This window comes from Musca vetustissima, unplaced genomic scaffold (assembly GCF_032173495.1).
Source record: "Musca vetustissima isolate MV318-11 ecotype Yass unplaced genomic scaffold, APGP_CSIRO_Mvet_v1 utg17705, whole genome shotgun sequence".
NCBI lineage: Eukaryota > Metazoa > Arthropoda > Insecta > Diptera > Muscidae > Musca > Musca vetustissima.
This window is the reverse complement of record NW_026879920.1, coordinates 234,196-261,251: the sequence shown is the minus strand read 5'-3', so window position 1 is coordinate 261,251 and position 27,056 is coordinate 234,196. Positions and strand designations below refer to the sequence as shown.

The 27,056-nt window shown below is 31.2% G+C and overlaps 1 protein-coding gene across 1 annotated transcript; it reads left to right on the top strand.

Moving 5' to 3' along the window:
- Positions 1-1,358: 1,358 nt before the first annotated feature.
- Positions 1,359-26,667, top strand: LOC133325132 (uncharacterized). Its single transcript, XM_061533957.1, has 9 exons — positions 1,359-2,748; positions 10,483-10,615; positions 22,122-22,220; positions 22,984-23,083; positions 23,175-23,349; positions 24,629-24,834; positions 24,904-25,015; positions 26,262-26,363; positions 26,431-26,667. The coding sequence occupies exons 1-9, from the start codon at positions 1,432-1,434 to the stop codon at positions 26,581-26,583; spliced, it is 2,397 nt and encodes a 798-aa protein (XP_061389941.1). The 5' UTR covers positions 1,359-1,431; the 3' UTR covers positions 26,584-26,667.
- Positions 26,668-27,056: the final 389 nt, after the last annotated feature.

Genomic DNA, 27,056 nt, shown 5'->3' with positions numbered 1-27,056 from the left:
GGTTTTTGATTTGCAAAAAAAAAAAAAAATTGACAACAAATACTACGCCAAATATTTTCATGAAAACAAGACATTCAAATATATACGCCAAATGAAAAATACACCAAGCCTTAGTACAAATGCCAATTTCAATCCCTACACACAAGTTAGGACAAGGTATAGAACAGAGATTAATTTATATTTTCTAATCCCCTGAAGAAAACACACATCTCCAGATTAAATTAGCACAGCGAGTCTCAATGTCAGAACCCTTTTTGTCGTTGTTGTTTATTAGCCAAATATTTTCCAACCTAAAAACATGTTTTGTGTAAAATTTACAAGATTTAGATCAAGTCGGTTGGTTGGTATTAGCGGTTCGGTTGTTTGTCACTCTGTGTGTGTGTGTGTTTGAATGCGTTTCATGGGAAACGGAAGTAATTTCATGTTGAAAATTGTATTGTTGCTGCAACTTTTCTGCTTGTAAGCCGGCCACAAACCCTTGAGGTGTTTATTTTTGTCTCTCATTCGGTCGGTCGTTCGGTCGGTTCTTATGTCTGGTGTTTTTCCCTCTTCTTTTGCTGCTACTGTTTTGTCTGCATTTGAACACGCATTAGCGTAATTTGTTTGTTTTCTTTGCTTTGACGACGATGACGACGTCCCCAAAGTCTGGGGAGCAACAAATCTAATTTAATGGTCAGATTCGGTTTGTAGCGGTAGCTGTTGTTGTTGCTGTTCTTGTTAGGTGTTAGATCTTTTGGTGGTGTGTGTCTGTGAATATTTTCTTGAACAAAGACATTTTACTTTGTTTTGACTTTTATTTTTTTTTATTATTATTATGTGAGCGACTTGCTTTGTGCGCTTTTCTTGGGGTAATAAAACGGAAACTTCCCAGGGGTAACATTTTCAAAGGAATCCAACTTTTCAATGAAGACATATTCGAAGAATAATTGCATGTTGTTGGTTTCGGTTTCGGAATCGGTGTGATGTTTTAGTTGGCTGCCTGACCAGCAGCTGACTGACTGACAGACAGACGGGTTTTTTGGTTAAGAAATCTCTGCCACGAAGCTCTTGACTTCTTCAGTTTGATTTTGTTAGCCTTGTTGTTTGCACATGACAAAACGCTGAGCACAAACAAACACAAGAAAACAAGTGAAAAAAGCCGACAAAGTGTAAATTAATGTCGCAAATATTTTAACATCAATGAAATGTTTCTCATTTTTTTAGAAATCTAAACAACTTGACCAAGAAATAATATTTAAAAAAACAACAAGAAATACATTGTGATATTAAAGATCCAAAACATAAAACTTTAAGAAACTTGTTTCCAAAACAATAGTGTTCATTAAATATAAAAACAAAAATAAAAGAAGAAGGAGAACAACCACACAACAATAAAGAAATACTCAACAATTTGGCGTTAAACCCTCTCACCATTAACCAACCACCATCATCATGGCTTCTTTGCAACAGAAACGGCCTTCAATATCAAATTGGTTTAGCTCTCTAAGACGACAACCAAAAAATAAGAAATCTTCCAATTCTCTCTACGATGTGGATAAACAATATCAACGTAGTTGCATAGATCTGCCCTCCAGTACATTCTATGTGAATCAAAAACCATTTAGTCCCGCGACCGCACCCGGTACTTCGACCGATAATTTAATTGATAATGAGCGCAAATCGAAGGCAGCATCAATATGTGCCCGTTGCTGCTGTGCCATTACACCAAAATCACGTTCCCACACCCCGCCTCTATCACCCAATACGGTTACGAGTAGTAGCAGCAGTAGTAATGATACCAGCGCTACCATAACACCGGATTCCACAACGCCAACTACCTGCTCACCACCAAGATCTCCTTCGATTAATCCTTATGCCAGCATAGCTTCGTATAAAACGCCATCGGATGCAACCACGCCCACTACGCCGACTTCGGCGACATTTAAAGAACCACCTCCCTCACCCTATGATAATGTTGTCATACCTCCTGCGATACCAAGTAGTCACTATGGCACGGCGGAGACAAGGCAAAATGTAGAAATTGTACGCCTTGAGTCATCATCAGGCTCTTCGACAAAATCCTATAATGCCACTTCCCCGCCCGCCTCTGCACCCTGCACTCCAAAATCACCTCTATCACAGTGCAACAGCCCGCCCATACTAACACATAAAACCGAATTTTTACGTTCCACTACCATAACCTCAACCCGCACCATTATGGTATCCCGCCCCGTTGAACTGATAATCAGCAGCAAAGGTGAACTGATATCGGCCAAAGGCAAAGCGATCGAGAAAACAGCACGTTCCAGTAGTTTGGGCTGTGTTTTGGACGATCCAGTGGAACATATAATACCCATATCCACACCCACATCACCGTTGAGTGGGTCCACGCCATTGATACTCGACTCTGCCAATAATGAATTTAAATTTATCGATGATTCATCAACATCACAATCGGAAAATGAACGTAATTCTCAGCAAAGCTCCACTGCAATGGATCAACAGCAGCAACAACAACAACAATTCGAATCACAACAGGATAAAGAGAATTACTACTATACACTGCCATCGAAATTCAAAAAAATTTCACGTGAATCACAGCGCTCCATGAGCATTTCCAATGGTATAGGCAAATCGAAAAATGTAAAGGCTGGCCTTTACTATAACAATAATATCGGAAGTTTATGCGATGACTGCCGGACTGTCATCGAAAGAAATCGCAATAATCGTGATATGCATCAGCAGCCAAGCATGATGTTGAGGAATAAGGTAAGCTGGAAATCAAAATGTTTATTTTTAAAAAATCGGAAAAAATATTTACATCTTCACTATAAATGTAAACTTGTCCGAAATCGGCCTTTATAAACCACTGCTCAAATGTGTAATGAGGCCTTTAACCCTCGGATAATTGAGTCGTATAATAAGTGCTGCATAGCGTCTCCATAGAATTTATTTTCCATTAGAATTTATAATGGAACATATTTTTTATTAAATAAATCTATAATTCAGTTCAACTAAATTTTACAAAAATTCTTTCGAAATATTTCATATTAGGCTATATCGACAATAGAATTACATATTAATTTACAGCACACAAGGACATATACCTGTTAACTTCCGCATTTTTTATTAATTAGAAACTGCTAGTATTATTGTTGTAAATCAACTGTCAATATAACCAGATCCTCCTATCGACCATTTCATATACATTCATACTAATACTACCAATTAAGCTCGTTAAACAATAACAAAAAGTTCAAAGAACCCTCTATAAAAAAACCGGCCCCTAACCATACTTTAAAACTTAATTTAGAAGACAACATGAAGAATATATTTCTAATAGAAGAAGAAAAAACCTGTCGCATCATTATCTTTGTTGTTGTTTTTTATCATCCAGTTGTGTTCCCATCTATTAAGTTGTTTTAACATTCCATCGGATATCTATATTGGTAGGTAGCTGACAAGATACCATATCTAAACCATGGTTATAATCAATTATTACTGATTAGATGGAGAAACGCTAAGGAATGAAATAACCCTACCGGTTTTTATTGCGTTCATGCAGAGAGGAAGAGAGAAAGCTCCTCGATGCTGTTTTAATTATGGGGTGATGACAGGTTTTTTGTGTGTTATTTCAAGAGTTTACGGAATCTAACGGAAGACATTCGTCCATGGATAATTTATAATCAAAACTAGTTACACAATTATTTATGTAAAGTAAATTAGAAAAAAATGCTTCGTTTCCCTTCTGAAAATTTTTAAAATTCTGATTAGAGAACTCCACAGCAGGAATGAGAAGTTTCCATGGGAAACATTTTATGGCATCCTCAATGACCAAATTATGGTTGGAAAATATTCAAATTGACATTTTCTGGTTAATAAAGAGTTTAAAGATAAAATAAAAAATATATCACAAACATTTTTAATTTAAATTTTTTCAATCTAATATTAATTTTTATTTTCTTTTTATACATTTACATTTTGTATAAATTCATCGAAAAAGTGTTACGATACATAATTTTTAATTTAACTGCACATGAAAGAAGCTTGATTTATCATATACCTGCATATTTTTGCAGATATCTGCAATATAAGATGGAAGATAAATTTCTAACCATTCTTTGCGAATAGGAAAAAATATTTATCTTTGCATTTTAATGTTATTTGGTAATTTTTTATTGCAGCCTTCTGCAATAACTGCACTGCTAACGGCACATGAAAGAAACTTGATTTATCATATACCTGCATATTTTTGCAGACATCTTCAATATAAAATGGAAGAAAAATTTCTAACCACACTGCGAGTGCGAATAGGAAAAAATATGTATTTTTGCATTTGTATGTTATTTGGTAATTTTTTATTGCTTTCTACACAAGATTTTATTAATAATTCCAAATATTGTGCAGCTAAAATCAAAACTGTGTAAAAAAATATTGTTTTCCTAATATTCAAAAACTAAAATTTATTTTTAAACAGCTACAAATCAAATAAAATTTCACTTCCCATTCATTGCGGATATAAAAATATTGTATGCAGTTATAATTGTGTACGCAGTTATGATAAATATTTTCAATTACTTGTATCGAATCTCTATCTTCTTATATATAAATGTATGTACCTCATATATGTACCTGCATATTTAAGCCGATGTCTTCAATATAAGATGGAAGAAAAAATATTGGTCTTTGCATTTAAATGTTATTCCTTATTTTTTATTGCAGCTTCCTGCACACGATTTTTTTCAATAATTCCAATAATTGTGCAGTTAAAATCAAAACTTTGTAAAAAAGCAATTATTATATGTTTTCATTAATTCATTTAATTTTCAAAAATTAAAATTTTTCATTCATTTTCATTTTCCAATTATTGTGCAGGTAAAATCAATAGAATTGAGAATTTGCAATAATCCTAGGAAGCTTAATACTTCCAAGATCTGGAACTCAGTTTTGCCATAGTTTTCAATGCCTTTCAAATCCCTAGTTCATTAACACCAAAATTCTTGTTTATCAAATCATCAAATAAAAAATTTGATTTGATTAAGGGATCATTTAGTCTAAAATGGTAAATTTTTATAATTTTTGTTACAAGAAATCAACAGAACTTTTTCTAGAAGTTTTTGTCGAAAAATATTGCATAGTTTTCTGACAAATACCCGATTACGAAACACCGTTTTACCAAAGCAGATTGCGGTGCCCATTGTAACTCAAAAGCGAATGAACCGATAAGCATATATTTTGTGGGATCATTCTCCTTGCTCTTACTTATTTAGCTGACTTGTTACAGAACGGTTGTTCCATAAGCCGAGCTTAAAAAAGATTTCCAAGCGCGTCGGTCTTGTGCGCAAGTCTACCAATTTGGAAGACCACGTTCTAAGATGTTGCTCCTTGCTCTTAAGCAAAATGAAAAAAATATGAGAATTGGCAAAGTCAAAATTTCGTTTCCAAAAATCTCGCTCAAACATTTTTTTAAATCTCTATCTTAATGGCAAGATTTGTGTATGTATAATAATCCCACGTAAACATATGTGGATCCGATTATCCGTTGTCGAGTTACCGCTTCCAAAAATGTCATTCCGATTGTCAAACGAATACGATTCTTTGCACAGAAATTGAATAAAATTTATTTGTTGTTTTAAATTTTTATATATGTACATAAATATATTCAAAAACATTGTATATAAAACATTCTTATAAAGAAAGAATTTTGGTGTTGAAATTTTTCTTAATTTATTATTAATTAATTTAAACGTTTCTCGCCACCAATATTTTTCCTATGTATTTCCTTACTCCTATCTAAACAATAAACTAATTAGGAAAAATGTGTATTTCTTTATTTCGCTCACATTTGTCATCGAGTGTGTCCCCATGTTGCATGTCTAGAAGAATTGAAATAATACTAATGTTGTTGGCCGCCACATAGCTGATGGCGAACGCGGACGTTGATACACATTGTGCATCGTAAGAAAAACCACTTGTTTTTTTCTGTCTTGTTGTGTTATGCCCATTTCTTCTGTTGCTTGTCATATGTAATCATGTTTTTATTTTTGATCCTCACCACAACTTTATACCATAAAAAGTTAAATATTTGAATTCTTAGAATAGGAAAAAAAAAACATTAAAGGAATAACATGACATGTAAGGCTTAACTATTTTATTTCTTTTGTTTTTCAAAGTAGATTATATAAAAAAAAATATTGTGTCATTAAATTTTGAAGTGAGAAATTTTAAGGTAAAAAGTTTCCATATTGTGGAATTATGTTTTTGTGTTTGACATGAAAAAAAACCTTTTGGTTTTTGGAAGAAAAAATGTGTTAAAATAAAAAAATTAGAAAAAATTGTGTTTAAAATGAACTAACACATTTTTTTGCAATTATCCAGGAAAAATAATAATTATTTTAGTTCGAAATTTATTACAACATATTTTTAGTTCCAAATTTCACATATCAGAATTGCCAACTTTAAATATTTTGTTAATGAAGTCATTGATTTTTTTTGTTCTGACCTAATCGGATTTTTTTCACTGTGTATGCCATATGAATCTCACATAAATCTTTATTTCGGTTTCCAATTACCTTCTTTTTTATTTGTCAAATTATTTAATCATTGAACCTTGTTAATTTTGCTAATAAATTCAAATGATCACATTATCAAACAATCTTATGACCGACCACCGTCATCATCATTGTCATATTTTTATGTGAGAATTTGTACGTTTTTCTGTCTTATTACTTTAATGATTATTTGACTGTTTATTTGTACAACAATATAATTTAAATAAAATAATTGAAAACAAAACAATAAATTTTATGACGTTGTCTTATTTTTAAGTAAATATTTCAACATGCTTCTCTACAAAAAAAAAAAAAAATAATATTGCATCCCCAAAACTCAGCGACAGCCATATAACGTTTGTGTTTTTCTTGTTCATTGAATTTATGAAGTCATTTCTATTTAAAAAAATCAAATGAATTCAAATGCATTTTCTAAGTAAACACTCACACAGCACAGCGTCCCTGTCAATATGCTTGCAATAAAATACTTGACACAAAATATGTGATTTTTTTTGTGCTTGAAATTTAACCACAACAGAATAACAAATTTGAAATTAACAAAAAAAATCCGAATTTTGAAAAATAAAATTGTATTTTTTGAGATGAGCAAAATGTTTCCCAAATTTATAATTATTTAAAGGAAAATTATATTTCTACTGGCATATGCCCGCTACTTCCTTATCGAATGTGAGAATTATTTATACATGTCCAAATAGTTTATTTTGTTTTCACATAGAACTGCATATGTCAGAAGTGCTAATCAACACAGACCCCAATATTGACCATAATTAAAATTTTAGTGCCATTTAGTCCTCCATATCTCAACACTATACACCAGAGATGGTCCGTCAGAAACAGTGACGTAAATGACATACATTTCCGACGTATAATACATACGTCAGAAACGTCGGAAACCCACCCAAAACCATTAGGTTTTTGACAAAATAGCTGTTTCCATTAATCAATTTGGAAATTACGTGTGCTTTACACAAATCCATATAAAACTTCAAAATTTTCTTTTCCAAAAAGTTTAGAATTGTTATCAGTTCTATTAAGGAATAGTCAGATATATGTAAAAATAATAAATATTCTTGAATAACTGTATATGGTGATAATATTCAAATTTATTACATTTTATACAGGTATATGACGTTTTCGATGTTTACACTTTTTTGAGAGTTGAAAACCTAAAAATTCGTCACACTGGCCATCTCTGCTACACACCAAATCTGACCGCAATACAAACCTAGCACTGTACTAATTTTGGTACCATTTATTAACTTTTGTACTCTTGTATTACTTATTTCCATAACTAATTCAAAATTTCATGATTCGAGCTCTATAGTTCAAAATCCAAAACTGGGTTCATATCCCAATCCCAAACCCCGTCGGTAAGTTTCAGAGTTCTAGCTCTATCTGTTCCCAAATTGCTACGAAATTCCAAAAACCCAGCCTTATCTGAAACATTTGGATTGGATTGAAAATAAAAAATATGAGAATTGCCAGATTTTTTGAACAAACCTCTATGAACTATGAACATCCTTCCAACATCAACGGAATTGATTAGCTAAATTATTCCAGACAATTTAAAACCAAACAAAAAATTGGTATACATTTATATTTCATTTCCCAAAAATTCATCATCACTTGTGTAGAATTTCTGTAAGTTTTCTAAGGAGACGATAAGGGTTAAAGGGTACAGTTTTCCCAACATTCGATCAATAGTTCATCATTTATCATTCCATTCTTTATTTCTTTTATCATTTTCTCTGTTATTATTTCCGCTTTTTTTTATAAATTTTTCTACAATTTGACGCCATTCATATTCCGGTTTTTTCATTCTTTTCTCAAGAAATCATCTCCTACTTGAATTTAATCACATTAATTGTCGGGTACACCAAAACTATTATTATTGAAGTCATACAAAAGCAGAACATCCTCATCAAGAACAAGCCATATAGCGTAGAAAAGCCCAAGCATACAAATAATGTCTACAATTACAGAATAAAAAAAAATCATATATGTCATTATTTTCTTTTGGTGGTTCTGTAAAATGAACTGTCAAATTGACAATTTTACAGTAACACCAAAAAAAGCAAAAAACAAATTGTAATATGGGGGAAATGTACCGGCCGGCGGCAGGGTTTGGCTGTCATGTCTCGTCAACGATATTTAAAAAAATGTAGATCATGGTTGATATGTCAACGAAGACAGACAGACACACAACCAACCAGCCATTCTGACAGACAGACGCACTGTCAGTCATACGTACAAACCAAAGACGAAATTGACAGACAGACAAACAAACAATTTGTTATTAAGAAGCCACTCAAGTTACTCTGGGAAAAAACGATTCAGACACAACCGCCCTTCCACTTTGTCCGCTCATACTATGTGGGGGCTACGTGTGTCATATCACAAATTAAGAATGCTGATTTTGACGGATATATGACAAAAAAAAACCATTCAACAAATCTGGAAAAAATTCAAACTTGACAATAACGACATATAAACTCGAAAAAAGTGCTATTGATATTTTTCCGGTTTAATGTAATAAAAAATAATACCATACAATATTTATACTTAATTTGCTATTGACAAAAAATATTTATTTATTCTTTTTATATCACAAGTTTGATAGCCGTGTGAATTTAAAACCGATTTTTGTGGCAATACGATAATAAAAACTGGTTATCTGATTTCTTTTGCAACGGAAGGAATTTACAGTCAAACAAATTGGGTTTTTAACTATTCTATTTTCAAAAATTATACATATTATGTCGTTGCTCTCTTTCCAATAAAAATTTAAATCAAATTTCAGAATACTAATATTTAAATGTCTATTTCATTAGGATTTTTTATTACAATATCCACTTCTGATGGTTTCACCAAAAGCGAACAAAGCTAGAGAACATAATTTGATAAATTTTAAATAAAATCATGTATACATTATTTTACTTCATACATACATATTTCATTATATAATATAAAGCCAATTATTTATTGAGTTTATTGCACTTCAACACCACCATCTACACACTTCAATGGAAACTGACAAAGGAGATTAAAAAATCGTTGTATAAAATTTAAATCGAAAAATGTCAGTGGCTTGCAAAAAATAAAAACGAAACAAAACAAAACAGATAATCACAATTATATTTGACGTTTCGTAACAGGTACAACAAGACACATTGAATAATAACACAATTAAATAACAACGAAAACAATAAATAAATATTTCTATATAAATATTATGATTGCAATATAAATTCTTGAGAGATGATTTAACTTTGACTTTTTTATGACTGTTATTTTGCAGTGATTGATTGTGGATTTCCCTTTTATATTTTTGATACTTAATCAAATTTACTTGAAGCATAGTTAATTAAGGTTTTAATATTGATCAATAATATCGACAATAAATTGTTCAATACTTTTATAGTCAAGTGTCCAAACAGGAGATGTCAAAAAATTGAGAAAAACATTGAGGAAATTTGCAATATTTTATTTAATATTCAACTACATATTTCCAAAACAAAATATTTTGTAAAAAAAACACACGGTTAATTATTCGAAATTTTAATAAAAAAATGTTTTCTTAATTTACTTTTTCGAATTTTAAGAAAAAAAGCCATTTGTTTTCGTCTTTATATTTCTTAAACATCTATAATTTTTTGCCACAAAAATATAAAACCCACACGATTTACCATTCGAAATTTGAATAAAAAAGTTTTCGAATTTTAATAAAAAAGCAATTAGTTTTTGGTAAATTTATCTTTAATTATTATATTTATATATCGGTATGACTAGTTTCGTTTTTAACGAAAATATGTCAAATGGAATTGAACGTTGTTCCTATAATAGTTGATTTTCTTTTTAGGCGATTATCTTATATATTCTGTAATAAAATTCATATATTAATTGAAAATTGTTTCTTTTCTTTATTTTTTAGCAAATCAAAGATGAACTATGTGAGGTGGTTTCCGAAATGGAGGCACTCGATGTGCCCGAAGATTCTAAACATTCCAATAAAGATAAACAAATGTCGATGGGTCGTAAGAAATTCAATATGGATCCCAAAAAAGGTAAGCAATATTATATTTTTGTTTTTCAAATTTTTGGAAAACAGAAAAATGACTCTTACATAAAATTCATAAATGTATATCAAATAAGTTCAAAGTAGACAGGCTCAGAATCGTAAAAAAATTTGACAATTTTTATTTTTGAGGAAAATTTTACCCCTAAAAGCAGACCAATATATCATATTAGACCCAGTTCGATGGTAAAACTTGCAGAAAATCCCTAAATGACAGAAAAATCGATATATGAGGTCAACCACAAAACATGGGCCAGTATTGATTATTTTGTTAGGGAGACTTCACAACCATTGGAAACACAAAATATAAAATTGTAGCCATTTCGGTCAACCACAAAACATGGGCCAGTATTGATTATTTTGAATATTTCAATTTTCTAATTCCGTAAAAATGTTAATTACATTTAGACATGTCCGTCTATAGTTTGAATTTAACTGTCAATATTTAAGATAAAGCTTGGAAACTTTGCTAGAGTATTAATATAATTCCCAGAATGTTTGGTATTGGTGACGGGATATATTGGTCGGAATTTCATGATGGGAATCAGTAATTTTCATTTCATAACCAAATATCTATAACTCAGACTTTCGAGTTTGTAAATTCGATAATTCTCAGTGTTAAGCTATATCCCAGGGTGTGAAGAATGATTAAAACACACTCTTTCTCACGAATGCTCACGGCGAGAATTCGAATGTTTTCAATTTATCGCGAATGATAAAGTTACAATGAATGAACAAGCATTTGCATTCTCTCGCGAATATTCGCATTGTACGAAAAATTCACGAACGATAAAATTTCTCTACAAGCGTCGTCGATTCGTTCTTTCGCGAGCAATTGTTGCCGAAGAACATTCTTTTAAAAAACTCAAAAAACAAATGTTCACGAATGCTCGCGAGCGCTGTTAAAAACAACAACAAATAAAAATATCATAAAAAAATAAACACACACAAACAACGAAAGAATGTGTGTGTAGCAGAAAATGTGTGGAATAACAACTACTGAGTTCACGAACGTTTGTTGTTATTGTTGTTGCTGTTTTGAGCATTCGCGAGAATTCGGGAATGTTTGTTTTCATTCGTGAGAGAATGTCAGAAAGAATTTTAACCACCAAAAGAAACGAACGATCGTTGTTGTGTGCTCTCACTCGTTTGTTATGTGTGTGCGAACATTCTTTGAGCACGAAACGAAAATAATGTATTTTACTTAATTCGCGAGCTAATTTTTGCGCACCCTGGTCATCACACCAGTACATACATTTTCAGAACACATTTTTCTTGTAGTGATGGATTTGTTTCCATACTACCTAAAATATTTTTTTTTCAAGATATACAACTGTATATTGTACAACCTTAGGAAGATAAGGCTTTGAACGTTAAAGCACCGAACAACCATAGGAACCAGGGTTCATATCATAGCCTAGCTGATTTTTTTTTTCGAAAAAACTCAAAAAATGTAAATGTTTTTATTTTTATTCCTGTCAGTTGGAAGATCATTTTATCAATATCGCTCATTTGCTGCAAGATGGGGATAAAAAATGATTTTTTTTAAGAGGAACTTCCAAACCTTCTCTACTATCACTTCCATTTTTCCCTTCCGAATTACCAGCATTTATACTTCACATTTTATTAAACTTTTTTGTTTGCTTCAAACCACAACACGTGTTAAAATAATTAAAATAATTATTTGTTTACTTTTGTTTAAGTGTAGTATAGTCAGTCACACACACACATGTCTACAAACATTGCTGAAATGTTCGCAATGCGTTAACAGATAAAATAAATCATCACTTATTAATTGTATGCCTCGAATGACGTCAGTTCGTGTTGTGGAATAACACTTTTTAATACTTCAATGTTGTGTTTTTGTTTACCCATTCCAATTAGTTTTTCTCCCCCATCGAAATGAAAATGTTTACAATGTCGTTTATGCCACACGCATTTTGCACATAGTTATGTTGAGTTTTTGCATAAAATTGGAGGGGAGATTTGGTTTCACTTGTTTATACAGTGGAGAACAAAATTGTGTATACTTAAAAAAATTACGAACGGATCTTATGAATTATTTTCATAATTATTGAGTTATCAATCAATTTAATGAATGATTATTTTTTACTTATTTTGCTATAATATTTACAAATTCTGTTATTCTGTTAAAAATTGTGTCTGTCAGTGTACACCTTCTTTTAAAGGAAGCGTAAACACTCAAACATAAATGAAGGGTATAATAAAAGGTGTTTTGTAATAATGTGCAAAAATTTAATATACCAACAACAAAGCTATTATATTTCACAGCAGCAACAACAACAACAAAAAATTATCAAAGTAATTTCAACATTAATTTAACAACTTAATAGGCATAAATTCCCAAGACAAAGAGAGACACACAAATGGGAAGATGATGGTGGCCAATCTTCCACCCTTTCAGTGAGAATTACATTTTACAAAGAATACCGACGCCCTTTGGTTTGAAAGGCAGGCGGCAGCCAGCCAGTCAGTAGTGCCGCTGACAAAACGCCGGCATTATTTTCATTAAATGTACCCATATGGTGGCATGTTATAATTCAATTACACATTCAATCTCGCAAGCAAATATATTCCATGGCACAAAGATCAGTTTGTCTTCTCACCCACATTCCAAATATAGAAATGATGATTATGATGTTAAGGAACCAAAAAAAAACAAAAACTGTAACATCCACCATTACACGATTATGTACATATACAATTTATATATTTTTTTTTTGACAAATTTGACAGTTCGTTGACATTTGATTTTCTTTTCAAAAAAAATCAAGCAACCACAAAAGGTGGCTATCCGTTTGTTGCAAGCACAAACGTGAGCCACTCCTTGCGACAATATTTCTTTGAAGAGACGACAGGTACCATACAAAAAAACAACATCATCGGCTGGATATATGCGCGATGTGATGTTGTTGAATCTATACCACGTACGTACACGGTCTTTTGGATTCTTTCCTTCTGATGATGGCTGAATTATTATTATATGCCCAACATGGAATGTGTCAATTGAAATATTGCGTAGATGATTATTATTTGATAAAAATCATGCATGGTCCGCTGTCATTATATGACAGTGACAGTCGACAACCATCATCTCTCTCTCATACTAACGATGCGACAATTTGTCACTAATGGATTTTTTTAAATTTGTATTTGTAAATTCGGTTATTGGTGGTGGTGACAATGACACTATAGTTTTGTTTAATTTATTATTTTATATTCTTTTTAATAGCCTTAAAATGAAAATTATTTGTTGACATGTTTGAAGAGGATTATTATGATGGGGGTCATTTGTCATTAGATTATTATTGTGAACTAATGATGATGGCAAAGATATACAATCATAAATTTATGATTATTTCAATGCACAATAAAATGTGATTTGTTGTTGTATTATTTGAGGGTTATTTGTCATACAAAATGTGATAGATTTGATATTTAGATAACCAATCTATGTGTATCTAATTTTTTCCTATATGTAATCCGATGTTAATATTGAAGTTCTAATGAGTTCAAAGACAATAGGTATGGACGATATTTTCATGTTTTACATATTTTTGTGTTAAAAGTAAACCTTTTTTTATACTGATGGTATTTTTAAGCCAAATATGATGTAGACAATGAAAAAATAAGAAATTAAATTATTGGACCAAAATAAAAAGCGGATAACTTTGATATTTTAATTGAATAAAAAATCGAAATAAAATAACAGAAACAAATTTTTAACTGAAAAATTATACAAGATACAAAGTAAGTTAGACTAACCTGCACAAACCACACTTGCATTTATTTCTGTGCAGGAAAGTCAAAAATGCAGATATCTTAAATATCTTAACTGCCTCGAGGTGCACATATAAAAATAAAAATATGTCACTGTTAATTTTTTTGATGCGCCTTCAACGCTAAGTATCTAATGAAACAGATGGACTATTGTTTTTAACGAATATATTTACTGCATTAAAAACAAAAGTCCTAGTATGTGTTATGTACTAGGCAGCTAATAGAAAACGACTGTATAGGAAAAATCACAAAAAAAAGTCTTCTACAAAAACATGCCTTTCGTTCTTAATATAAAAATGGAAATTAATTAAACCTGTGTACATTGATAACGAAATATATGATGGGTTCTAAAAAATTATAAATAAAAACATTAAATTATTACTTCCACGAACTAAATATCGCTGACTTGACGTGAAAAGGCAATAAGTCCACTTTTCTAGAAAATTAGATTTTGATACAGACACGTTCAATAATACAAAAATACATCAATTTAATAAAAAATGCAATTACTTCATTTCTTGTTGTTCTGTAATGATGAGTAAAGTCCAACTTATGACATGCCATTGGCTGTTTTTTGTCCTAAAATATGGCCTTATTGCCATTACATGTTAAGCCAGCAATATATCTAAGCATGTTTATACCCTACAAAACTATGTTGTCAGGGTATTATAGCTTTGTGCAGCCTCAAGAGTTTTTAACGCCGCGAAATATTGGTCCTAGACCCACCTTTAAGTATACCGATCGTCATATCTCGACTAGCTGAGTCGATCTAGACATGTGTGGCCGTCCGTCCGTCTGTCCATTATAATTTGTAAACACGATACAGGCCACTGTTATGGACCAATCTTCACGAAATTTGGCATGTAGGATGGGTTCAGGCCAATGAAGACCCCTATTGTTTTTGGTAAAGATCGGTTAAAAACTTTTTTGTCGGTTTTTCTAGTCGCTCAAGAGGTCTCAATTATGGCCCAAACTTCGCGAATTTTTACAGGGAGAAGGAGATCGGCCCAAAGAATAAGCTTGCCTATTTTGATAAAAATCGGTCAATATATAGCGGGTCAAATGGACCCTGACTTTTGTGTGAAAAATTACAAAATTTGTATTGTATGGCGAATATATTTACCCCTGAAGGATATAGACCCGAGAAGTTGATAGTGTATCGAATAGGAGTGGTTGGCCTTTAAATCAGGCATGCTTACCCATATACGCTACCGTAACTAAGGGTCGATGGGTAAACACATTTTCTCTTTCTTTCTCGTTACGTCAGCCGTTTTTAATGGTGAATTCTCAGTTACGCTCGCACACAATTGCTCTCAATTTAATTTTGCCCAACACTGCTTTAAATTGATACCAATTATATTGTCGTGTGTACTCGGATGTGGGAGTTGCACTTAAATATGTACAGGTACTTATGTATTTATACATTATTTAGTAACCCATTACCACACTACAGGGCGGAAATATAGAGCTGATCACATTGAAATTGTCCATGATGATCCAGGTATATTCAAGGACAACCCAATAATTTTTGGTGATGATCAGATAATAATTTTGGGATGAAGTGGACCGAAAACTTAATTTTGTGTGTAATTTCGACTCGAAAGGACACAAATAATACCCAAAGCTCACAACACAACCAACGGTGAAGGGAATCTGGACTAGTAATTAGAACAGGCATGCTTACCCATATACGCTACCGTAACTGAGGGTCGATGGGTAAACACTTGATCTCTTTCTTTCTCTTTACGTCAGTCGTTTTAATGGCGAATTCTCAGTTACGCTCGCACACACTTGCTCTCAATTTACTTTTGCCCAACACTGAATTAGAAGGGCTGTACTGAATATTAGTAATATTTCTAGACCTCTAGTCGATCAAGAGGGTGCAAATATCGCGAAATATTGGCCAAGCTCAGAATATAAAACCGCAGAAAGTTACAGTTTCGTGGTAGTTGTGTAGGGAATCATATGGTCGGCCCCGTCCGACTATACTGCTCCGCTCACTGGTTTTAATATCACATTGACACATTTTATTTGAAAACCCTGTATATATTTTTATTAGATGTTGTGTATAATATCCATCAAATAATGATAATATTATGCTTCTGAAATGAATTTCTGGTCGGGGTTATCATATCTTATTTTATATTATTTATTTTAATTAAAGGAACTATAACTACGACAATTATTGTTCATTGGAGGTTGATTTATTAAAATTCATGTTAATGATGTTCGACGAAGGTCTTCCTAGGTATTTTAAAATTAACTATTAATCATTGGCATAATGAGAAATCTATACGGCAAAAGTGTTAATATGAAACCGTGTGCTTAACTTGACCGTTATAAATAAACCTAAGGCTAAATATAGCAAAACATTTGCTGCTACTGAACACTAAGTCAAATTATTATATAATTAAATAGTTTCTGTTTTTTCGCGAATTTTGTATTATTATGGAAATTTTGAAATTGGCAATAATTAGGTTTATTTGACCTTTGATTTTTAACAGCATCTAATATTTAATGACGTCTTCTACAACGACTTCCTTGAAATTATTGAACATAAATTGGCAATAATTATTTATAATACCAAATATCTGGAAAAATAGAATACTGTTAAAAGGAGATATTTTTTTAAATTTATTTTAATAATAATAATATATAAAATAATTAATATTTATTTTTATTGAATGAGTTTTGATAAGTTTTTAATTATGAAAAACGCATTTTTTTCTCATTCGAATCAAATGGAGAAACTCATTTGTTTAAACACTATATGACTGTCTCCAAAATGTTAAACAATGAATGGTGTACACAGACTGTTTCCAAATAAAATAACGATGGATGTTTTCAGCATTCAAACACATTTTTGTATGAAATTCGTTGTAAAAATGGACAAACCAACAAAATATCCAAACCGACATAAATTATGCGGATATTGCCGAAATAGCTACCGCATTCAATTACATTTCTTGAAACCTATAAATCTTAAATGGACCATAACAAAACATACCACATTTCCGAAAAATGTATTAAGGTGGGTCGGTATTAATAAAGGTAAAATATCTGAAGTGAGAGTGGAAATTTAAATAACGACATTAAAACGAGGAAAAATAACAAAATTGTAAACCACAATAAACTAAAATTAAATTTTTAGTTTTAATTGAAAAAAATTGGCCGTTATACGAAGGAACTACTAACTTTTAGAACGATTCGATTTGACTTCTAAATTGTACCAATTGAATGTTTCTAATTTACATCTCTTCGTTCGTTGATCTATGTTTTATTTTTTAATAATGGAAATCAACAATTTAGAAAATTCAAAACTTTAGTTAATGTCTAAAGAATTTCAACAAAAAATTGCCATTTATTCAACTAAATACACACGCCCCAAAACAATTCCAATTGAAATTTTAATTTGACCACAAAACTTTTTGTTCAGGAATGGAATGGGATGGGATGCAAAAAAAAAGGCAAATGCCTGCCTACACTCCACATCAAATGGTTTAAATAACAATGGGATATCAACAATGTTGTTGATTTTTTATTTTTTTGTATGGGATAAATAGGCATTGGAGCTATGGGTCTGTCAACAGTTTCCTGCAACAATTTATCAATGGAGCTTCTCCAGCAACAACAACAACAACCGTTAGTGTGAGTCCAATAATTTGTGTGTCTGAGAGTGTCAAACGAGCGGAAATAAAACCGTAACGAATATGAGAACATAAAAGTAACGACAACAATGCCATTCATCACGAAACCAATAGCGAACGACAAAACGATGTTATCCATTGGATAACAAATTAAAAGAAAAGTTTGACCTATAAATTATGGTGTGGAGTTTAATTTTCGAAATTGAAAGCTGAAACAATTATCGGACAACAAGTACTATTTCATTTGGATACAACATACACATTTTAATTCAATACTACTTGATTTTTTCGAACATAAACGAAAATGTACGCAGAAAGGTGTGGTTTTTCAGTCCCTGATTTTTTAATGAGCGAACATAGAATTATCCAGGATAATAAAATGTTCATAAATTTACAAAATTTTGACAATTTTTAAGGATGGCATTCGTATGCATCAGGCGTCTAACAATTATTTTCTATTGTATTTATTATTATTTAATTTATTTCTCTTTATTACTTCATAATCGTAACATTACACAACGTTTTGCTACATACATATAATTTTATTTTAAAAGATAATTCCTTAACGATGTCATCTGTTTTGTAATGATCCTCGTTTATCCATCCCACAATTGTCTGCCAAAACATGTGTTTGTGTGTCTGAATCTGATAATATCTCTCAAGGATAGAAATATAAACATTCCTTTCTAGAAAAATAACATGAGACAATTGGCCGCATGTCGTTTTCTAAACATGTGTATCTCAAAAGACGATAATGATAATATCGATGTGTTAACGATACAAATTTCAAATACATGTCCCAAGCAGATAACACAAAAATGCACACACATACATGAGCCAATCGTTAAGGCATTTTTGTGGGTTTTTTTAAACAAATTTTGAAAATATGTCATTTTTTGTTTAGAATTTTGAAATGTAAACATTATTTAAAGATGGTGTATTTTTCTATATTAGGATTTTCATAAATCCATGGTTGTAGATCCCTTATTTTTTTAATTTTTAGATATGAGAAAATGTTTCAATATTTTAGCATAATATTTTGTTTTGTGCAAACATTATTGATATTACTTGTAAATAATTAAACATACAAATTCATTATTAAAATATTCAATATAAAAAATATCGCCAATCAATTTCATGTATTACCTTAAACCGAAAACTCCTGGTGTAATGAAATGACGACAATAAAAATAACACCCAAAAAGTAACCAATCAATACAATCAGCATCAACATATAAGACAACCAAATATTTCTTTCGAATTTTTCTTTTAGATTTCATTCTTCTTTAAATTCTTCTATATTCACCAGCCATGAATTAAATGTGTAAACATAAAACCACAACCGACCGAACCAAGACCAAAAAGTCCCATAAAATATTGACATTACCACTGAATGTTCATTGCCAATTGGGTTCTATGGAGTTTTACCGTGTATCCCCCCGCCCATTTTATCCGCAAAATATTTGTGTCCTTTTTGCATGTCTGGTTGGTAGGATGACAGTCAGTATGACTGCCGCCTACCTTTCATTGTCATACGGATGGGTTTGTCATATTGAAAGTATGACGTTGTTAAAAATACACTTTATTACCGTCTGTATTATCAAGGGTTTAACGTATGCACACAAATATGGATGGCTAGGTCTGATGACGTTTTCTTTTTTTTTTTTTTGTTTACTCATTTGCTTTGACAATGACGTTGATATATAACTAACGTACAAACAAACACACATATTTCTTATTATTACTGTTTAAAAAAAATTGATAAGGTAAACAGTTGATAATTAAATGATTTTGCTGAAATTCGGTGAATTTTTGTTATCGGTAATTTACAATATTATTGCGGGACTTGGGAGGAATAATAACAATTAAGTCATTGAAAAAATATATATTTATATATAAATTGGTGTTTCTGTACTCAAAAACCGGTAAAACGTTTCAAATATATTTTTGAAAGTAATAATTTCATATAAATAATATAAAATACCCACAATTTCAGTTATTTATGGATCGAAGCTGGTAAATTCAACCCTACGATCAATAACCGCGTACATTTTTGATTAAAAATGCTGCAGATTATCGTATAAACAAGAAGTTTACATCTACCTCAGATCAGTATAAGTCGATTTAGAAAAAAATCTGCATGATCGTCCAAATTTTAAATAAATTATAGCACAATGTTTGAATGGGTGCAAATGTACCCGGTTATTGATCGTAGGTTTAAATAGATCTTTACTATGAAAATTTTGAATTTTTATTTAAAAATTGTCATTCAAATGACGAATGATCACCAATTCCCGATTTTAACATCCTTCGAGGAGGTTTCTTTGGACCAAATCCGTTTCATACAATTTGAAGACGATTTACAAATGTCCGTCCGTCAGTCTGGGTAGTGCGCAAAGTAAGAAAGTAATTGATTTCTTCCAAACTTAACACATCGTAATATTTCTTCCAAACATAAATTAAAATTGAAGGGGAATATCGGTTCGGTCCTTCTGGAACTTCGCCCACAATAAGACAGATTTTTTTAATCCGATTTAAACCAAACTTTGCACAACCTGATATTTTACCAAACATATATAATGTATGAATTTATGTTTCCCATCTTTATACATTAAATATATAAGTCCACTCTTCCCCCACAAAGGGTGAAAATATTGAAAATGTGTAAATTTCGTTTAAAACGAATGATTTTTTTGTACTTCCCACAGAAACATAAAAACATATACCTTATTTAAAGCGAATTGTAAATAGCATGTGGCCTAAACATGTCATCCTTAATATACTAACCATAGATATAGTGCAATTATCGGTTATATGGGACTATCATCTCTGGTTCCATCCACACGAACTGTCACAATTCTAACAAATGCTAAATTTAATAAAAAATGTTCCTTAAGGACTGAGTGCAAATTTTACCTCGGGACTATTGAGTCCAAATAAGGATATACGTTAACTCTATATTAGGTCGCTGAGCATATCGAGTTAAAAATCCGATTCTTTAGAACTAATAGTACCTGATTCTACACTAAGTGTATCCTAAATTATTTTTTTTTATATAAAAGTTCCTCAATATGACATAGAATTCAAATAACTATTAAATATATTGTCCAACCAAATGCGTTGTATTGTGGGATATATTACCTTAAAGTCGTTCCTCTGTACAAAATTTGACAATAGTCTATAAACAGATCAAGTATTTTGAATTTTTGATCTTCCCTCGTTAAAAATGACTTTCTGCTAAAATTTCTTATTGGAAATTCTATATTAATTCTTCCTGTTGTGGTTGCTGCTTGCCACGCACTCACCCACATGGAAGTGAAACTATATTGAATACAAAATTAACATTAAATCATTCTAAATTTATATAGTAGTCTGCAAATATATGTGCTATAAATAACAAACTTACGATAAAGTCATTTATTTCATATTAACTTCCTGATAATCAATTACATTTTGGCAAACGTAAATTTATCGTTTTATGCAATAATACGACGATATAATATGAACTTGAATATATTTATTGTCATACATAATGCCAGCAGTTGTTGTTAGTATTTAATTTTAGATACTTGATACCACAATTCTATATTGTTTAAATTTAAATTCATTGATTTTGTATTTCATTGAACTGGAAATTGTTTGTTTTGTTGTTGCTGTCTGTCTGTGTGTATTTCATTCAGAGAATTTGAAGTTCATTCAAAATCTTGATGTCTGACTCATCTTGGTTATGCAAATGATAATACGACAGGTTTAATACACTCACACGTATACTCTCTTTCTCTGAATCTTATATAGACTACTTTCACATACTAATTTTAAATGAGCAATGCTAATTAAACCACAAACCACACAGTGGAACAAAAAATTTTAATGGCGCCGTTAACAACAATACAGGAAGATTATTTTTTTACCAATTTATACTTTTTTCTGATTTTCAAACTTATATTCGGAGTCAAAATACCCATTACACACATTGTTATCTATAATTATTATTACTTCCCTTTTATTTTTTCAATTCATTTATGTTTCTGTTTTGTTTTCTTTTAGGTATCGAACACTTGGTTGAACATCGGTTATTACGACACGATCCACAAGATGTTGCACATTTCCTTTACAAGGGTGAAGGTCTCAATAAAACGGCAATAGGTATGTATTCCCCATACACGAATATAAACAATATTATATCATACACACCTATTCGTTGGTTTCTGTGGATATTCATTTCACAGTTTATTAACGACATCATTCTAAAACTATTAACACCCTAAGCTGACGATGATGCATTCAATTACAATGACAAAGAAATCAAGAAAGAAAAAAACCAAATTGTTTTCTTTTTTTTTGGTTTCGTTTAAAAACAATAGAAGCATTCTTTGCAAATCAAATAAACAAATTAAGCGATACAAGGCCACAACGAGAGAAGCAATATAAACAAATTTTATCAAATAGAATTTACATAGCATGGCACATATGTATGTATGTACGTGCATACAAACAAAATTGAAAACAAAAGAAAACAATCACTCAATATAAATTGAAATTATTCGATATAACCTCAAATAAAAGGTAAACAATTACAAACCTTTGAAATAGTACAGAACCACCAAGGTCCCGCCCGGCCATGCAACGGAAGAGAACAGAAAATACAAATGTTTGTTGGTTGGCATCATCTCCAAAACAGTTTATTGACCTTAACATTGAAATATTTTTGTTGTATAGAAAATTCCAATAAATACATTGCATTTTTATTTTAAATTCTTAGCAAAAGTATTCTTAAGGCCTTTTTAACGTTTAATTTGTCAATTTGGTCAACCAAGCAGATCAATCTTATCTTATTTATATTTAAATAACTACAAATCGATTCTAAATAAAATTCCCTAATTCCATTTTTTTTATTTCCTCATTTCAGGTGATTATTTGGGTGAAAATAATGACTTTAACAAGGAAGTTTTAAAGGCTTTCGTGGCATTGCATGACTTTACAAATTTAATATTGGTTCAAGCTTTAAGGTAAGCATTATCTCTATATTTTTGCATTTGCCAACAATAAAAAACTCATTTATGTTTTTCTCTTTCTTTTTTTCTCATTAACGCTTTGCAGACAATTTTTATGGTCCTTTCGGCTGCCCGGTGAGGCGCAAAAAATTGATCGCATGATGGAATGCTTTGCCCAGCGTTATTGTCAACTTAACCCTGATATATTCACGAATACCGATACCTGTTATGTTTTAAGTTTTGCCATCATCATGTTAAATACATCGTTACACAATCCATCGGTATGTAATATTATTCCACCCCCCACCACCTCCCATTCCTTCCTAATAATGTTATCTCCTTAATTTTGTTAGAGAGGAGGGAAGCTTTATTTACATTTTCTATACACAATGGTCCCTTATAATGTAAATGTTGTGGCAAAACGACTATGGAAAGGGGAAGCGAAGAGTTTTTCGTCGTATATCAACATTTGTTGTATGCATAATTTTGCCATTTTTTAGCCACTCAGTTGATATTGTTACCCGGCTACTTTTAGAATATTCCCATCCAGTTCGCATTCTCCTGTTGTCATTAGTATAAGGCCTTTGTAGCGGTGTGTGTGCTTTGTACACAAATCAACGTGTGCCAAAATAGTTTATTTTTATCGCCACCATTGTATATTTATATCAAAAGATATATGTTTAGTATTCTATTATTTGCTGCATCATCAGGGCTAAACCATGCCTAGGCACACACTCTTTAATTTATATGTAATTTTTGTATTTGAAAATGTATTTTTAAAGAGATCTTTCATGATGTACAGGGAACTAATAAGAGGATAAATTTTGTGTCCAATTGTAGATGAACGAAACTTTTTTTGAAGATCCTCCAACACACGGGGTTTGAATTCTTCGACAGCATCTTCTGGCGATGAAAATCGTTGACCAATAAATGCCTTATTCTCACGTACTAGGTACATCTAATCTTACCTTGGTTAAAAATATACGATTCGTTTATTGTGAAAGTGGTTTTAAGTCCATTGTTTTCTTATAATGAGATATTAGTTTTTGTTTCAAAAAATTTCAAAAATATTGTTAAGTTTTATTAATTTTGTTTTTGGCTTTGTGTCCTTAAACATGATATAACGTAATATGTTTTGTAAACTTTACTAGAAAACCAAGATATGTATCAGAACCTTAAATGGACATAAACCACCTTCAAAATAAAAAAACTCATATATACCTATTCGTACATAAAACCGCACTGAATACGTAGTAACCTTACCGTTATTATCACCTTTATATCGAACAACCATTGGGTATATTTTGTATATTTTCGACCTATTTCTTAATAGATGCCTGTTAAAATTGTTCATATTAAGCTCCAAATTTATAAAACCAACTCGAAACATGTTGCAGTGCATTAATTATTTGAGTTTACAAATTTTTAAAAATTATTATGTCTAAAAATAATAACGAAAAATATGACAGTTTGAGCAACTCTATCAGGATTTGATTATAAATAATCAAATCTAAAAAAATAGTCAATAACTTCAATTTTAATTCCATTCTATTCACTTAGGTCAAAGACAAACCCACTGTTGAACAATTCATTTCAATGAATCGCGGTATTAACAACGGCGGTGATTTGCCACGTACCCTGCTTGAATCTCTCTACGAATCGATACGAACGGAACCCTTCAAAATACCCCAGGATGATGGTAATGATTTAATGCATACCTTCTTCAATCCCGATAAGGAGGGTTGGCTATGGAAACAAGGTGGCAGGTAAGCGATTTCGAATTATTTGCAATGTAGTATTTGGAATGATATTAACCTTTTTAGTATGTTCTCCAGATACAAATCATGGAAGAGACGTTGGTTTATATTGAACGACAATTGTTTATATTATTTTGAATATACAACAGATAAAGAGCCCAGAGGGATAATACCATTGGAAAATATATGTGTAAGTATAAGAAATTATTTTGTCGACGTGTGTGTGTTTGAGCGAAATGTAATAAAAGTAGACACAAAAAGTGTTTTAGTAATTTTTTTTTTGGTGTTATGGTTTTCCGCTCTTTCTATTGCTTCCAATAATTCCAATAATTGTAGTCGTCTAAATATCCATATTTTCAATTAAGAAAATCATGTTAACCTTGCAACATCTCCCGATAGTTTGATATTAAGGTCCTTGTCGTTCGCATTATAAAATTAAAACAAAATCTATGATCGTCGTTAAACTTTCCTTATAACATAATAAAGCATAATTTTGTTGTGTGCTCGGAATATTATATCCAGACTCTAAAAGTGTATATTTTTATCGGCAAGTAATGGTATGCTATGCATGCAAGTTTTTTGAATTCCAAATTCAGATATTATTCCCTTCATTGTATTTTTGTTCTATTATAACCCTATGGCCAGATTACGAAAATTCTGGTCAGATGTCAGAATCATTTTGCTTGTGATTTGACATATTAAGTTATTAATGGTCGGAAATATTTTTCACAATGTTGTCAATAAATCAAAGACTTCTTAACACAACAGCACTGATGACCACAAAAATGATCCATAAAGACACATATTTCACTAATGATATTATTGTAGTTTTCCTAATTTTTGAAACTAAAAAATGTTGGTCCGGACAAACTAGTTATATAATAATTATTGATTTATTATAATTACAATGGATTTGTAAACAAGTTTTAATGAAACCGATTTACGATGTTCAAATAAAATAAATAAATATTATATTTGTTCTTTGTCTATTTTACAAAACTTGTTTACTATTAAATATACCATTGACCATTTTTCGCTTTATGCAAAACTAAAAGGCCTATGACGGCAATAGCAAATCCATTTGAAAATAATCCATAAATGTCCTATGCCATGTATTCGTTATGTTGCGTTTGAATTCCACTCTATGTTGTGTGCTGAAACATATTCCTTCACCTCTTTCACCCAAAACATAATGCTGACATAGATTGCACATTTTAGTCCCTGATGTTAGCTAAACAAAATTGTTGCGTATTTAATAAAGGTTGTGGGAAATGATGCATCCTCTTAAAAATATAATTGTTTTTTTATATTATTTCCTCAAACCTGCTTCATATAAGAAATCCTTTCATCCGTTTTGCTGATTCAATTCGTGAGCATGGGGAGTTGTTTTGATCCGCTTTTAACATTGTCTATAAAATGTATTGATTTGTTTACAGGTTCGAGAAATTCATGATCGCAGTAAACCCAATTGCTTTGAACTCTTTGCTACTGGTGGAGCAGAAATTATTAAAGCATGTAAGACTGATTCGGAAGGCAAGGTAAGTCAGCACAGACCATAAAATTATATTTCATAAAAAACAACGATTAATGTGACTTATTTTTCAGGTTGTTGAGGGCAAACATAGCGTTTATCGCATGTCTGCTGCCACAGAGGAAGATCAACAGGAATGGATAAAACGGCTAACACAATCCATTAGTCACAATCCGTTCTATGATATTTTAGTACAAAGAAAGAAAAAAGCTTTAAGTAAAAGTTAGTATTAGCTTTACAACATTGCAATAGGAACAACACGAAGAACAACAATTAAAACAACATCAGTGGCATCCACAACTATTATAGTATATTAACCACATGAACCGTAACAACAACAACACACCGAACATACCACAACAACACTGTCATTTTTCATTCTTTTTTTACATCAACACAAAATTAAACAAAAACAAGGAAAATTCTGATCCAGAGCTACAACATTCAGCATCAAGAACTCTTCGAAACGAATTGAAAACAACAACAACAAAAACCAAGTGCAAAAACTAAATATTATATAAACATTATTATTAATTTTATTATTTTTATAGTTTAGTTACATATGTGTATATCCTTAATTTTTATTGAAACTCTTTTTTTTTGGGATCTCATATGAATTTTGAAAACCATTTCAATAATGGACACGACACACGAAAAAGAGAAAAAATATTATACGCGAGAAACCACCTCATGTTAGCAA

What these genes read in the sequence shown, in the direction of transcription:
- LOC133325132 (XM_061533957.1), top strand. Translation starts at nt 1,432, where the DNA reads ATGGCTTCTTTGCAACAGAAACGGCCTTCAATATCAAATTGGTTTAGC. An exon ending in GCATGATGTTGAGGAATAAG is followed by an intron (nt 2,749 to 10,482) that starts GTAAGCTGGAAA and finishes TTTATTTTTTAG; the next exon opens with CAAATCAAAGATGAACTATG. An exon ending in AGACTGATTCGGAAGGCAAG is followed by an intron (nt 26,364 to 26,430) that starts GTAAGTCAGCAC and finishes CTTATTTTTCAG; the next exon opens with GTTGTTGAGGGCAAACATAG.